Here is a 13003-nt window from a genome sequence, read left to right as displayed (position 1 = left end):
GCAGGCATAAACGGCTGTCCAGATCACGTCTGGAAGAACGTGACATACAGACGCCAGGACTCACCTGAACTATGCCTGGTGCTGGCTCTGGAGTTCAAGATGGAGGTCGCCTGAAACCCTAGACCCCAGAACACCACAGCAATAGGTGGGGGTAGCATCTGCAAGCAGTTCTTCCGGACTGAGTGTCATCGAGGAGGTCCATCTTACAGTTTCAAGGTGTTCCTGGAGGGTCCTCTTTTTCAGGGGGTCCATCTTTGTTCAACAGCAGGCCAGTGATGTTGGACACCTTTTCAATATGTTGATAAGACTCGTGCCACCATGCCCGTCCCACCACAGACGGTGCTAAATCCCGGGTGCATTATTAATGAGGTCAGGACTGGAAGATAGGAGTGATTTCTCACTGGCCTCTTCCACAGAACTTAGTCCTAGATGGGAAAATTCCCCCCTCAGATTTGAACGGAATCTCTTCGGGCAGATCCCAACACAGCATTAGAGTCGTGATGCAATATGCTCTGATTCAAAATGTGCACTGGGAACTGGTTCGTGTGATGAGCCTGAGAATATCTTTTGAGAGCCACAGTGATAACCTTTGAGTTTCTAATTCTCAACATGTTAATTGTGGTCATTCTCATCCAAGAACTCAGGGTTAGAAGAAAGCACAATCTCAAGCTATTCTCCCGTGTCTCCTACCAGATGACATGGCAGAGACTTGAGGAGGGATTCTCCGACCCCCCCCCCCCCCAACCCCCGCCGCGAGAATTGGCGTGACGCGATGGTCCCCGGGGCTGCTGCAAATCTCTGGCCTGGATGGGCTGAAGTCCCGCCGACGTGCAGGCGTAAATCAAAGTAGGTTTTAAACGGTGTCAATCAGTTGTGCTGGCTGGCGCTGGTGAGAAAGGAGGTAGGGGGCGGCTGCCGGAGAGGAGACGCTGGGGGGGGGGGGTGATTGCAGGTGCCAGTGGAGGATGCTCCCCAGGGTCAGGAGTGCATGGTGGTGTCGGGATCCGGGTGGGGGGAGGGGTTGGGATGGGGAGGGCATCGGGGTTGCCAGGGATGGGGATGCCGGGGATCGGGTGTGCCGGGGATCGGGGATGCCGGGGATGGGGGGTGCCAGGGATGGGGATGCCGGGGATCGGGGGTGCCGGGGATCGGGGGTGCCGGGGATGGGGGTGCCTGGCCAGGTGTCAGCTGGCAACAGTGGCGACCATGCAGCCCATGGCACCTGTCTGCAGAGGGGTTTGGGCAATGATGTGTCATCTACACCCAACCCCTGCAGACCGTTATGTTTGGGCATCACCCAGCGATGTTAGCCGCCGTAGCAGGTACCGCTCTTCTACATGTTGCCCCATGGGAGCTGGAGTAGGGATGTGCCAGGGAGTCTGTCGCAGAGGAATGTGCCGCAGAGGGGCAGGTGGCAGCCTCCCAGGCTGGAGAGCGCCCGCCCGACAGAACGAGGAGGGGGAGGCAGTGGTGGTGCCATGGTGACGGAGGCGCCCAATTAAGGCCTGTGTTTACCGGCGCCGTTCGTCGTACCAGGACCTTACGGACCGGGCATGCAGGAGGAGACTCAGGATGAGCTGGGAAACCGTTGCCCATATCTGCCACCTGATGGCACACCTGGCACCGAATGGGACTGGGGGAGAACACCCTCCTCCTGTGAACGTCAAAGTGACGGTGGCCCTGAACGTCTACGCAACGGGGTCGTTCCAGTGGGGACCTGTCCGGTTTCTCCCAGGCATCAGTGCACCGGTGCATCCGTGCAATGACGGACGCCCTGTACGACATCGCGGACCACTATATTCAGTTCCCTGTGGGCCGCGCCCACCAGAATGCCCGGCCATCGGGCTTTGCTGCCGTGGTCAGAATCCCCATGGTTCAGGGGGCGATTGATGGGGTGCACGTCGTCATGCGGCCACCGGCAGATAACAGGGCGGTGTTCATGAACAGGAAGGGATACTACTCCATGAACATTCAGGTGCTCTGTAACCACGCATGAAGATCCTGAACGTCTGCGCCTGGTATCCGGGCATTGCGCATGACTCATTCATATTGGCACCATCTTTCATCCCCGCCATGTTTGAGGGACCAAACCCCCCCCCCCCCCCCCGCCGCCGGCTGAGGGGCTGGTTGCTGGGCGACAAGGATTACCCGTTGTGGTCATGGCTGATGATGCCTATACGGAGGCCACAGACTGACGCGGAGACCCGCTACAACAATGCCCATGCAGCGACCAGGGGTGTGGACGAGAGGTGATTAGGGCTGCTAGAGATGCGCTTCAGGTGCCTGGACCGCTCTGGAGGGGCCCTCCAGTACCTGTCGGATAGCGTTGGCCGCATCGTTGTGGTCTGCTGCGTCCTGCACAATATAGCCCAGCAGAGGGAGCGATGTGCTGGAGGCAGAGGAGGAGGGGGAGGGAGGAGCAACATGACGAAGGACAGGCCTCCTCAGATGAGGAGGATACGCAGGACAGACGGGCTGGACAGGGACGGGAGGTTGCCCACCATCACCGGCTGGGCCAGCGGGCAAGGGATGGGTTAATAGCCGCACGGCTCACAGACTAGAGGGTTGGCAATCGCCAAGTACGGGCACGGACAGCACTGTACCAGCCCACCACCCGCACCCCACCAACTATCAACCACCCTCACCCCGCCCACCATCAACCACCCTCACCCCGCCCACTACCAACCACACTCACACCACCCACACCCCGCCCACCACCGCATCACCCGCATGCACACCACCCCTCCATTGCACATCCACCAGCAGCACAATGGGCAGGGCTCACACGCTCGCCAGTGGAAGCGGGTCTATTGCATGGCGTGGAGGATGATGACAACCCGCTCTGCGATGAGCTCCGGGCTCTACATCGTTGGACAATGTCTGACTCATGGCCACAGTACCACCCTCCACCTGGAACGTCCCTGCATGCGGCCGTGACACTGCAACGCACGGTCCCGTCGTCTGCCCGGGGGCGGAGTGGGGAGGGCAACCCGGGGGAGTGGGGCACACTCACCTGAGCTCAACATCCTATCACCCCTCACACACACTGGCCCTCATCTCATACCCCACCCCCGCACGCATCCGACAGAGCACAGAGGCAGCTTCCGTAGGTGTGAAAGTGATTTTAATAACAAACAGTTCATGCACGTGCCCTGGCCCCTGTAACTAATCTGTGCCCTGCACCCGTGCCCACTTACTCAGTGTCTAATTTTCTGGCCTTACAGGCCCTATGGCTACGTCTAGGTGCTTCCCCAGACGGTACAGCTGAACTGGAGGTGGTCTCCTGTGATCCCTGCCCTGTGGCTAGGGTCCCCTTTGGCGGCCGTTTCCCAGGGCGGCCCTGCCTGGGTGGACCAGGCTGTGCCTCGGGCGAGCGGGATGGCAGCCAGGTGCCAGCCTGTCCTGCCCGTTGCCAACCAGATGCACCTGGGACGAGAGGTGTACCACAAGGATCTGTTTTGGGGCCACTGTTGTTTGTCATTTTTATAAATGACCTGGAGGAGAGCGGTAGAATGATGGGTGAGTAAATTTGCAGATGACACTAAAGCCAGTGGAGTTGTGGACAGTGCAGAAGAATGTTACAAGTTACAGAGGGACATAGATGAGCTGCAGAGCTGGGCTGAGAGGTGGCAAATTAAGTTTAATGCAGAAAAGTGTGAGGTGATTAATTTTGGAAGGAATAACAGAAAGACAGAGTACTGGGCTAATGGTAAGATTCTTGGTAGTGGGATGAGCAGAGAGATTCTCAGTGTCCATGTACATAGATCCCTGAAAGTTGCCACCCAGGTTGATAGGGTTGTTAAGAAGGCATACGGTGTGTTAGCTTTTATTGGTAGAGGGATTGAGTTTCAGAGCCATGAGGTCATGTTGCAGCTGTACAAAACTCTGATGCGGCCGCATTTGGAGTATTGCGTGCAGTTCTGGTCACCTCATTATGGGAAGGATGTGGAAGCATTGGAAAGGGTACAGAGGAGATTTACCAGGATGTTGCCTGGTATGGAGGGAAGATCCTATGAGGGAAGGCTGAGGGACTTGAGGCTGTTTTCGTTAGAGAGAAGAAGGTTAAGAGGTGACTTAATTGAGGCATACAAGATGATCAGAGGATTAGATAGGGTGGACAGTGAGAGCCTTTTTCCTCGGATGGTGATGTCTAGTACAAGGCGACATAGCTTTAAATTGAGGGGAGATAGTACAGGACAGATGTCAGAGGTAGGTTCTTTACTCAGAGAGTAGTAAGGGCGTGGAATGCCCTGCCTGCAACAGTAGTGGACTCGCCAACACTAAGGGCATTTAAATGGTCATTGGATAAACATATAGATGATAAGGGAATAGTGTAGATGGGCTTTAGAGTGGTTTCACAGGTCAGCGCAACATCGAGGGCCGAAGGGCCTGTACTGCGCTATAATGTTCTATGTTCTATGAGAGGGGGGTGAGTCCGAGGTGTAGAGGTGTTCTGGGACCACCCCTGCAGGAGGCACTAGAATGGGCCCCAGCACCTCCTCCACCCTCGTGGTGCCCGATAGCCCCCTGACCTCTCCATGGGTCGGAGATGCGAATGGATCCAGCATCCGTGCACCCCCAGCATCTCGCGCTGCCAGTCCTGGAGGCCCGCCCTGATATCGACAAGGGTCTGCAAGTTTGCAGCCATGGAGCTCAGGAAGTTGACCATCCCTGTCTGTGTCTGGGCGATGCCGGCCAGCACCTGGGCAATGGCGCCGATGCCTTCAGCGATGGCCTGCTGAGACTGGGCCACGGCGTTGAGCGCCGCTGCGATCTACAGCTGGCTCATGGCTGCCTGTGAGAGGGCAGCCATGTCCTGGGCCACGGACGCCGCCTGCACAGAATGTCCCAGGTCTTGCATGTCTGACACCGTCGCAACCAATGCCTCCACCGTGGTCGCCACCCGTGCAGTTTCAGTCTGGGTGGCACGCATGACCGGAACCACACCCTGCTCCTGGACGCGGATGCACTCCTCCAAGTGCGTCTGCAGATGCCGCAAGCCGGCCGTCAACCCCTTCGATCGTCCCTGGGTCCATGACAGCATCGGGTCTATGGGTGGGTGAGGGAATTCCAGGAACCCGGGACCCGTCTGGGTGGCAGCTGGTTGCTGGGGCCTCGCTACCCTCCGACCGTCCAGCCTCTCAGCTGCTCCTACCTCCACTTTCTGTACTGGCTCGGCTGTGTGTTGTGCACCAGTGAGTGTCCCAGAAGCCTCATCGCTAAAGTGACCAACTGAGGTGAGTGTCTCTGCGATGGTGGAGGGTGTAGGAGACAGCAGTGGTGTCATGGTGAGATCCTCATCAGACCCGAAGTCCGGGATCCCCTGGGGTGGTGTTTCCTGTCCATCCATCCCCTGTCTTTGGGTGTCCTGTGTGTCAGTGTCCTGTGTGTCAGTGTCCTGGGTGGTTGTGCCCTGTGTGTCAGTGTCCTGGGTGGGTGTGTCCTGTGAGTCAATGTCCTGGGTGGGTTGGCGTGTGTGTCAGTGTCCTGGGTGGTTGTGCCCTGTGTGTCATTGTCCTGGGTGGTTGTGCCCTGTGTGTCAGTGTCCTGGGTGGGTGTGTCCTGTGAGTCAATGTCCTGGGTGGGTTGGCGTGTGTGTCAGTGTCCTGGGTTGACTGGGACGGAGGCCTGTTGGTGTGACTGTCCTCCCCGTCGCTGGATGTGGTCCTATGGCATCGCCGCACTGGTACTAGATGGGTGCGGCGTCCGGGTCTATCCCTGGCTCATGGGCACCCCGGCACCTGGTGAGGGCATCGTATGCCTGACGGCCCAGGTCGGTCCCGTCATGTGGGCTCCCTGGCACTGGGTGGGGGAGTCGTATGCCTGACGGCTGATGGGATGGGGATAGGGGCGGTGGGGGTAGAGACAATGGGGGAAGGGGGGAGGGGGGTGGGGGAAGGGGATATGGGGCGATTGGGGGAAGGGGGATGAGGGGAAGGGTGGGGAGAGGGGCAAGCAGTGGGGGGTCTCACTTGGTTCTGCAACCCAATGCCTGTTTCTGCTACCTCCCGGTCCTCGGGCCCGCCTGCAAGGATGCAGCCATGTCGGTTTCAGCTAGGGCAGTGCTACCCATCCTTGGGGGGGGGGGGGGGGGGGAATGGGTGGGGAAGAATGGTGGGGGGGATACTCACCCTGGCTGCCCTGACTAGGTCATTGACCCTCTTATGGCACTGGCTGCCTGTCCTGGCTGTTACGGCCACAGCACTGATGACCTCTGTCACCTCCCTCCACAGGCACCGGCTGATGTTAGGTGCGACCCTGCGGCCGTGACCGGGGTACAGGGCCTCCATCCTCTGCTTTACTGCGTCCAGGAGGGCCTCGATGGAACCTCAGTGTTGCGTGGCGGGCGGCCATTTTGCCGCCTCTCTGGTGGTGCCGTCTTTTGTGAAGCGACGCCAAGCGTGTCTGTGACCCCGTTCCCGGGTAACGCAGTCGCGATTGGCATCACGCCGGTGGTTTCCACAACAGAGGTTTCCACAACTTCTGGGCGGCCTGACGCCGGAGTGGTTCGCGTCGTTTTTGATGCTGGCGTCGTGCCATCGCGCCGATTTTGGAGAATCCCGCTGTTGATGCTAACCCATCCCCTCAGCCAGGACGTTGTACATGATGTGGAAGGAGGGGAATGGGGAAGAGCAAATAAAACAGCAAAATAAAGCAATAATTATGAATGTGTACTTAAATAGACAAATTTGGATAAATCATTCCCTTACCTGCTCCTAAACTCATTAACGCAATTTTAGAATTTGGTGAAGCATATGCTATGAATGAAAAGAAATGCTCAAATCAGAAAAACAACACAACAGTATTGAATGATACCAGAGAAAAGCAGGCAAGTGTGATAATATTGTGATGAACTTAAATTCCTTTTTAGTCAGTAATTAATTTTACAGTGTACTCCATAATTCCAAAATGGTGAATCAATTTTAAAGAATTGGAGATGTGACATTAACAACTTGGAAAACCCAACAAAGAATTTCACAGAATGAAACGGATGCTCGGCAGTGGTCGGTAGCTAGAGGCAGGTTCAAAACTAAATGTTCTAAGAAGGTTATTGAGGAGGAATTTGATTTAGGAATGGGAATAGATTTAGGGAGAGAATTCAAGGTTGTAAGGCTGATGGTTCCATCATTAAGGGGGGGATGCAAAGGGACTCTCAGTCAGGGAGTGTGCACCAGTAAATAAGCTTAGAGTTGAAAGGTGGGAAGGGATAAGGCCTTGGAGTGACTTAAATACAAAGACAAGGGCCTGAATTTTCATGCAGAGAGGCTGTCCACCTTCATGAAAATGGCTGTAAAGGCCCAAAGCCAGAAGTCGCACCCACCACCCAGAACCAGGGCCCACCGTTTTGCGAGCGCAAATAGGGAGCGGGTTCTAAACAGCACATCTCTGGTTCATGGAGGCAACTAGACATGTAAAAGTACAACTGCTTCATTGAGATCTGATTTTCACTTGTGGGATGTCCAAAACATTTGTGAACTTTTGACCCGGGAGGAAAGGGTTTAAACTACCAGAGATCTTTGGAGAGGTGGGATACCCCATTGGAGAGGTAAGATACTCTTTTGGATCTGGTCCTGGAACATTGGGAGAGTTCAAGTGCCCTTTGGAAGTTAAGATCCCTTTGGGAGAGGTCAATTGCCCTTTGGGATTATGTAAAGTAGACATGAATGTGTGTAAAATGCATTTAATCTTATTGGAGCTGTCAAACTCATTGGAACTGTGAAAAAAGTTGTCAGGACATTCCCAAGCAAACTGTCAAGAGAGTTATCAAGAAAATTGTCAAGAGAACTGTCAAGAGAATTGACAAAGGGAGCTGTCAAAAGGAACAGCCGTGCTGTCAAAGGATTTAAATCTCCTACCCCTTAGGTATTAATTAAAACCTGCAGTGTTAGAAAGAGAAATGTTTACTAGTTCACTCCATCTGTTGACATGTGCCTGAGGGTTACCATTATAGGATTAGGGCTGTATGAATTATTTAATAACCTATCATTATCACAGTAGGATGCCTGTCAGATCACAGTTTGATAGACAGTTCCAAGTGGTGTGAAGTCTTTGAAATGATGACGTGGAGATGCCATCTCTTTGAAATGAGGTTTGGAAAACAAATGCTTGTTTTTATAAGGCAATAAAGGATGTTAAATATAGTGAATGGGTATTTTTCTCAAGTGTTCTTTTTAAAGTTGTGAATTCGTAAATAAACACTGAAGAATTTTATTTAATCTCAGCGTGGGTACTATTTTGTCCATGGTGGATACTGGGTGAGTTGGCATGGAGGATGTAATGGCAAATGGTAGTGAGTGAGGGTGAGGCTGTAGAGAAGCTGCTTTTTGTTTTATTCCTTTGTTTTCATTGCTTTGCCAAAGTGCCAGAGCCTGCCTTTTTCCCAGCCTACCTCTGGACCTGGCAGTCTCTGAACTGTTTCTGGGGTCGGGGGCCAGTACTCCCATTTTTACCCACCACATCTCCTTCCACATTTGGGAACAGAAAATCTAAACTTTCTGGACATTTTCCGCCTCGGTTGGGTTTGTAGAGTGGGAACTGTCCCTCTACAAGGCTACGCTCCCAAACCTGGAACAAAAGTATAGGCCAAGGACTTTGAATATTATTCATTGGTGGGTTGGTAGTCGCTGAGGATAGGCATGTTAATACAGTCGAGCTTAGAACAAGACATTATGCAGGCGGAAAAGGTTTGAATGAGTTGAAGTTTATGTCAGGAAGAGCATGAAATTCCTCAAACGAATAAGATAGGCCTGAAATTGACAAAGACATTGATGGGATTTCCCATGGCACTAAGGGTGAGATAAAAACATAGCAGCAGCAATTGCAACGGTGGAAATAATTGGTCTTGGTATTTATTGTATAAGGAGGGTTTGAAATGAAGTTTTGGTTCAAATAGGACACTGAACTTGTACATTGCTGAGATGATCTTGCGGAGCAGCTGGGAAAATATATTTATTGGGTGGGAATTTACAGCCATTACAGCTGGCAGGATCTTCCTTGTCCCACTGAATGCAGCCAACTCACAGCAGAGTCTCCCAAACGGATATTTCACCCCAAGGCTTTCTCAGTCGATTATGTTTTAAACTGTCTCTTTTAATTTAAGGTAAAACAGAATGTCCGGGAATGGGGTTGGTGAAATTGTACCAGAATCTGCCTAGAGAAAGGTCAATTTGATCTGGGTTGCCATGGGGAAACAGGCCCAGGCCAAAACCTATCGAAAATCGTACCAATTTTCAGACCCTAAGGTAGCTCGATACAGATTCTCAGAAGGATAGAGACCTGGAGAGGGAGACCAAACACAACTCTGCTGTGTCTAATGGAGGGAAAGGCTAGTTTTCATAAGCCACCAAGCATTCTTGTCAGATTGGACTCCCTGTTTGAAAAGATTGGACTGGTAAAGGTTTAAAGAACAAGGAGGCCCCAAAGACTACTTTGCTCCTGGAACTCAGTTTGATCTTTGTAAGGAGATTGAGTGAAGGAACTTTAAAGGGCATACTGGAAGACTCACCCTGGTTTGACAGGGAGAAGCGATTCTCTTTAAGAGCTGGGAGGAGTTTGGGTTTTCTCTACAGGCTACATATCTGCTGATAGTGGGCGGCATTCTCCCCTACCCGGCGTGACGTAGGGTGCCGGAGTAGGGGAGTGGCGCCAACCACTCAGGGGTCGCGCCTCCCCAAAGGTGGGGAATTCTCCCCACCTTAGGGGGCCAGCCCTGCGCTGGAGCTGTTTGCACCAGAAGACTGGCGCAAACACCCGGCGCCTTCGGTAGCAGGGTTGGCCGAAAGGCTTTCGCCGGTCGGCGCATGCGCCGGCAGTGACGTCAGCGGCAGCTGGCCGCTGACGTCACTGCCGGCGCATGCGCGATGTGGTGTTCCCTTCCACCTCCGCCATGGTGGAGGCCGTGGCGGACGCGGAAGAACATAGTGCACCCAGGGCACTGGCCCGGCCCCTGATCGGGGGGCCCCGATCGCTGGCCAGGCCACCGTGGGGGCACCCCCCTCCCCGGGGTCCGATCGCCCCCCCCGCCCCCCAAGACCCCGTGGCGGAGAATCTCTGCCACGGCGGGGGCGGGATTTTAGGCGCCCCCAGGCGATTCTCCGACCCTGCTGGGGGTCGGAGAATTTCGCCCAGTGGTAACATATAAAAGTGGGGCAGGATTCTCTGTTCTGAGACTGAGGGCTGGATTCTCTGTTTCAGCAACTAAGTGCCGGAGCCAGTGGAGTATGTGTGGACTTATACGACCGAAAAATCGTCGCAAAACCATCACCGATTCAAATACCGGTGAGGGGCTAGCACCAGCTCCGACTGAAACTCCCGCGGACCGCGCAGAAGACGGTCGAAGAATGGCCGGGTCCCGGGCCACACATGCGCATGGCTGGCGACCTGCACCAGTCGCACAGTACAACGTAGTGATGGCCTTCTGTGAACCCGACCCACCAACGCACCCCCACAGTTCAACTCCTGGCCACCCTCACCAATCCCCCCAGTCCTAGAAGAAGCCCCCCCCCCCAACAGCGGCATGGATCCCGGCCGTGTGTGGTGGCGCTGGACACAGCCCGCAGCAGCCGGCATGCCAGGTTCCCAACCACTGAGACCACAAGTGTCCCGCGCGATCGTAAACTCGGACCATCAGGGTCAGAGCATCACAGGTGGGCCGGACAATGATGTACCAACGCCATTGAAACAGCGCGCGGCGTGCATCACAATGATGCCATTTTGGAGGGGGAAGAGCATGGCGGACTGGCGTCAAACCAGCGCTGGCCCTGATTTTGGCATCAGAGCCCATTCTCCGCCCGATCGGCGATCACAATTTCGGCGTCGGGCTACGGAGAATCCCACCCTAAGTGTTGACGCCGACGCAGAATTCATGGTGTTCTACGACAGCAAAACTCGCACCGCACCTAGTGTTAAGGGGCTAGCACTGGCACCACGTGGAACACAATCAATTCCAATAAGAAATGGTGTTGGATTCACTGTTGACACTCAGGAGGCTGACAAGCTGTAGGCACATATATACATTGCACTCCCCACACACATCATCCCAGCCAACAGGATGGCAGTGATGAGAGCAGCCCCGATTCATGGATGGCGAGCTGGAGACCCTCCTGGATGCGGTAGAGGAGAAGAGGATGACCCTGTACACTGGTCCAAGAATGAGGCTGCCAGCCGCCGTCGTTCGCTGTGCCTGAGTGCAGGTGGCAGAGGTGGTCGGCGCCATGGGCAACATTGTCTAGACCGGTCAGCAGTGCCGAAGCGAAATGCACAACCTCCTCAGGGTGGCCATGCTGAGTAGGCAACACTGTGCCCCTGGCACCAACTCCCACACACCTGTAACTCTACCCACCCCACCTGGAGGGGCGGGGGGGGGGGGGGGGGGTGGAGCGAGCACACAACCCCCACCCTGCACCACATGCTGGCATCCATTCCGGCCACCATGACTGGGTGCCCTGGCCACTGAGGCCACCAGCTAGCCACCCACTGGGCTATTTAATGCTGTTGTTTTCTGTTCTCCTCCCCCTCCAAACAGAAGGCCATGGACAACTGCTGGGAACGGGAGAAGACAGGAGAGGGATTTCTGGGTCTGTGGCCCCTCACCATCACAGAGCCAAGGGCCCTGGACATGGTCAGTGGACCGGGGTAAAGAGAGATTGCCAAGGTGGAGTTCGGCCGTGGGCGAGGAAGTGAGATCCCGCTTAGTTGCGACTCCTGATGAGACGTCTGTCAATCTCCACCCCTCCCCCCCCCCGCAACATCACCCCCCACACCATCATCACTCCCCCACCACCCTTACCTGCACACCACCCTCACACCAAATCACACCATCCTCATCTCACACCACCCTCACCCCCACACCAGTTCCAAACCACCCTCACCCTACACCCCCAACCCCACCCTTTACACCATCCACCCACAATCTCACTCCCCCCCCCCCCCCCCCCCCCCCATCCACTCTGCTGGCCCGTGGTCTAAACATGCATCCTATCTTGTGTCTTGCAGGGTCCATCTATCGTCCCCCACCCCAGCCAGTGCCACAGCCAGAACCCCCCAGTGAGCTGAGCAGAAATGAGAGCATCTCAGATAGCAGCCCTCTGCCCGAGATTTAGGAGACTGCAGAGCGCCAGTTGGAGGGTGACTCAGATTTCCCTTCACAGCTGTCTCCAACACCCTGCACCATCCCAGGGACTCTCACCTTGGTTGGTGTCACCCTGTTCCGCCCTCTGCCCACCAGATACGCCATGGACATGAGGGGGGTGTATGTCCAAGGTGCCTCTTCGTGAAGAGGCTCCTGGGACACTCTCTGGTGCACACCACTCAGCAGGTGGAGGTAGGAGCACCCAAAGGGGCGGACGGCTGGAGGGCAGGCTGATCCCAGGAACTACCTGCCGTCCAGATGGGCTTCGGGCTTCTGGAACAGACGGTTCCATCAATCATGGAGATGCAGTCACAAAGTCAGTGACTACATGAGGGTTTGTCAGCGAGCATCCAGCACCTGCAGCTGGAGGAGTCCAACCGCGTGCAGCTGCAGGAGGTGGTACCAACAATGCGTGCCACTAGGCCCACACCGCATGGGTGGCATCCACGATGGAGTCATTGAGGGTTATGGTTTTGGCTATTGATCGGCATGTCCAAGGCCTCAGGCATTCTGTGCAGGCGTTGGCCGAGGCCCAGAGCAGAGCTGCTGCCTCACAAGCAACCCCGTGCCAGAGTCACCTGGACTTTGCAGCGGCGCTCCTGAGCATTGTCCAGTCACAGCAGGCCATGGGTGGGAATGTCGGCGGCATTGCCCAGGCGCTGGCTGACATGGCTCAGACACAGACTAAGTGGACCAGTCCCAGAGGGAGATGGCGCAGTCACTGGCTGATGTGACACAAATCCAGAAGATGGTGGCACAGTCAATAGGTGATGTGGCGCAGTCCCAGATGGAGATGGTCCACCCTCTGTGTTCCATGGCCGCGAGCATGCGAACCCTGGTCGATACCAGAGCTGCCGTCCAGGACTGGCAGCG

At 55.2% G+C, this 13003-nt stretch overlaps 1 protein-coding gene across 4 annotated transcripts in view; it reads right to left on the bottom strand.

Moving 5' to 3' along the window:
• Nucleotides 1-13003, bottom strand: part of LOC119967922 (interferon alpha-inducible protein 27-like protein 2A) — a 53876-nt gene that overhangs the window by 21791 nt on the left and 19082 nt on the right. For all 4 annotated transcript variants that reach the window (XM_038801037.1, XM_038801021.1, XM_038801043.1 and 1 more), the window contains exon 3: nt 6711-6758. In XM_038801037.1, coding sequence (XP_038656965.1) covers nt 6711-6758 — 48 coding nt within the window. The remainder of the gene's footprint in view (nt 1-6710; nt 6759-13003) is intronic.

The sequence above is a fragment of the Scyliorhinus canicula genome, chromosome 1 (genome assembly GCF_902713615.1).
Source record: "Scyliorhinus canicula chromosome 1, sScyCan1.1, whole genome shotgun sequence".
Taxonomy (NCBI): Eukaryota; Metazoa; Chordata; class Chondrichthyes; order Carcharhiniformes; family Scyliorhinidae; genus Scyliorhinus; species Scyliorhinus canicula.
This window is presented reverse-complemented; position numbering and strand designations above follow the sequence as displayed.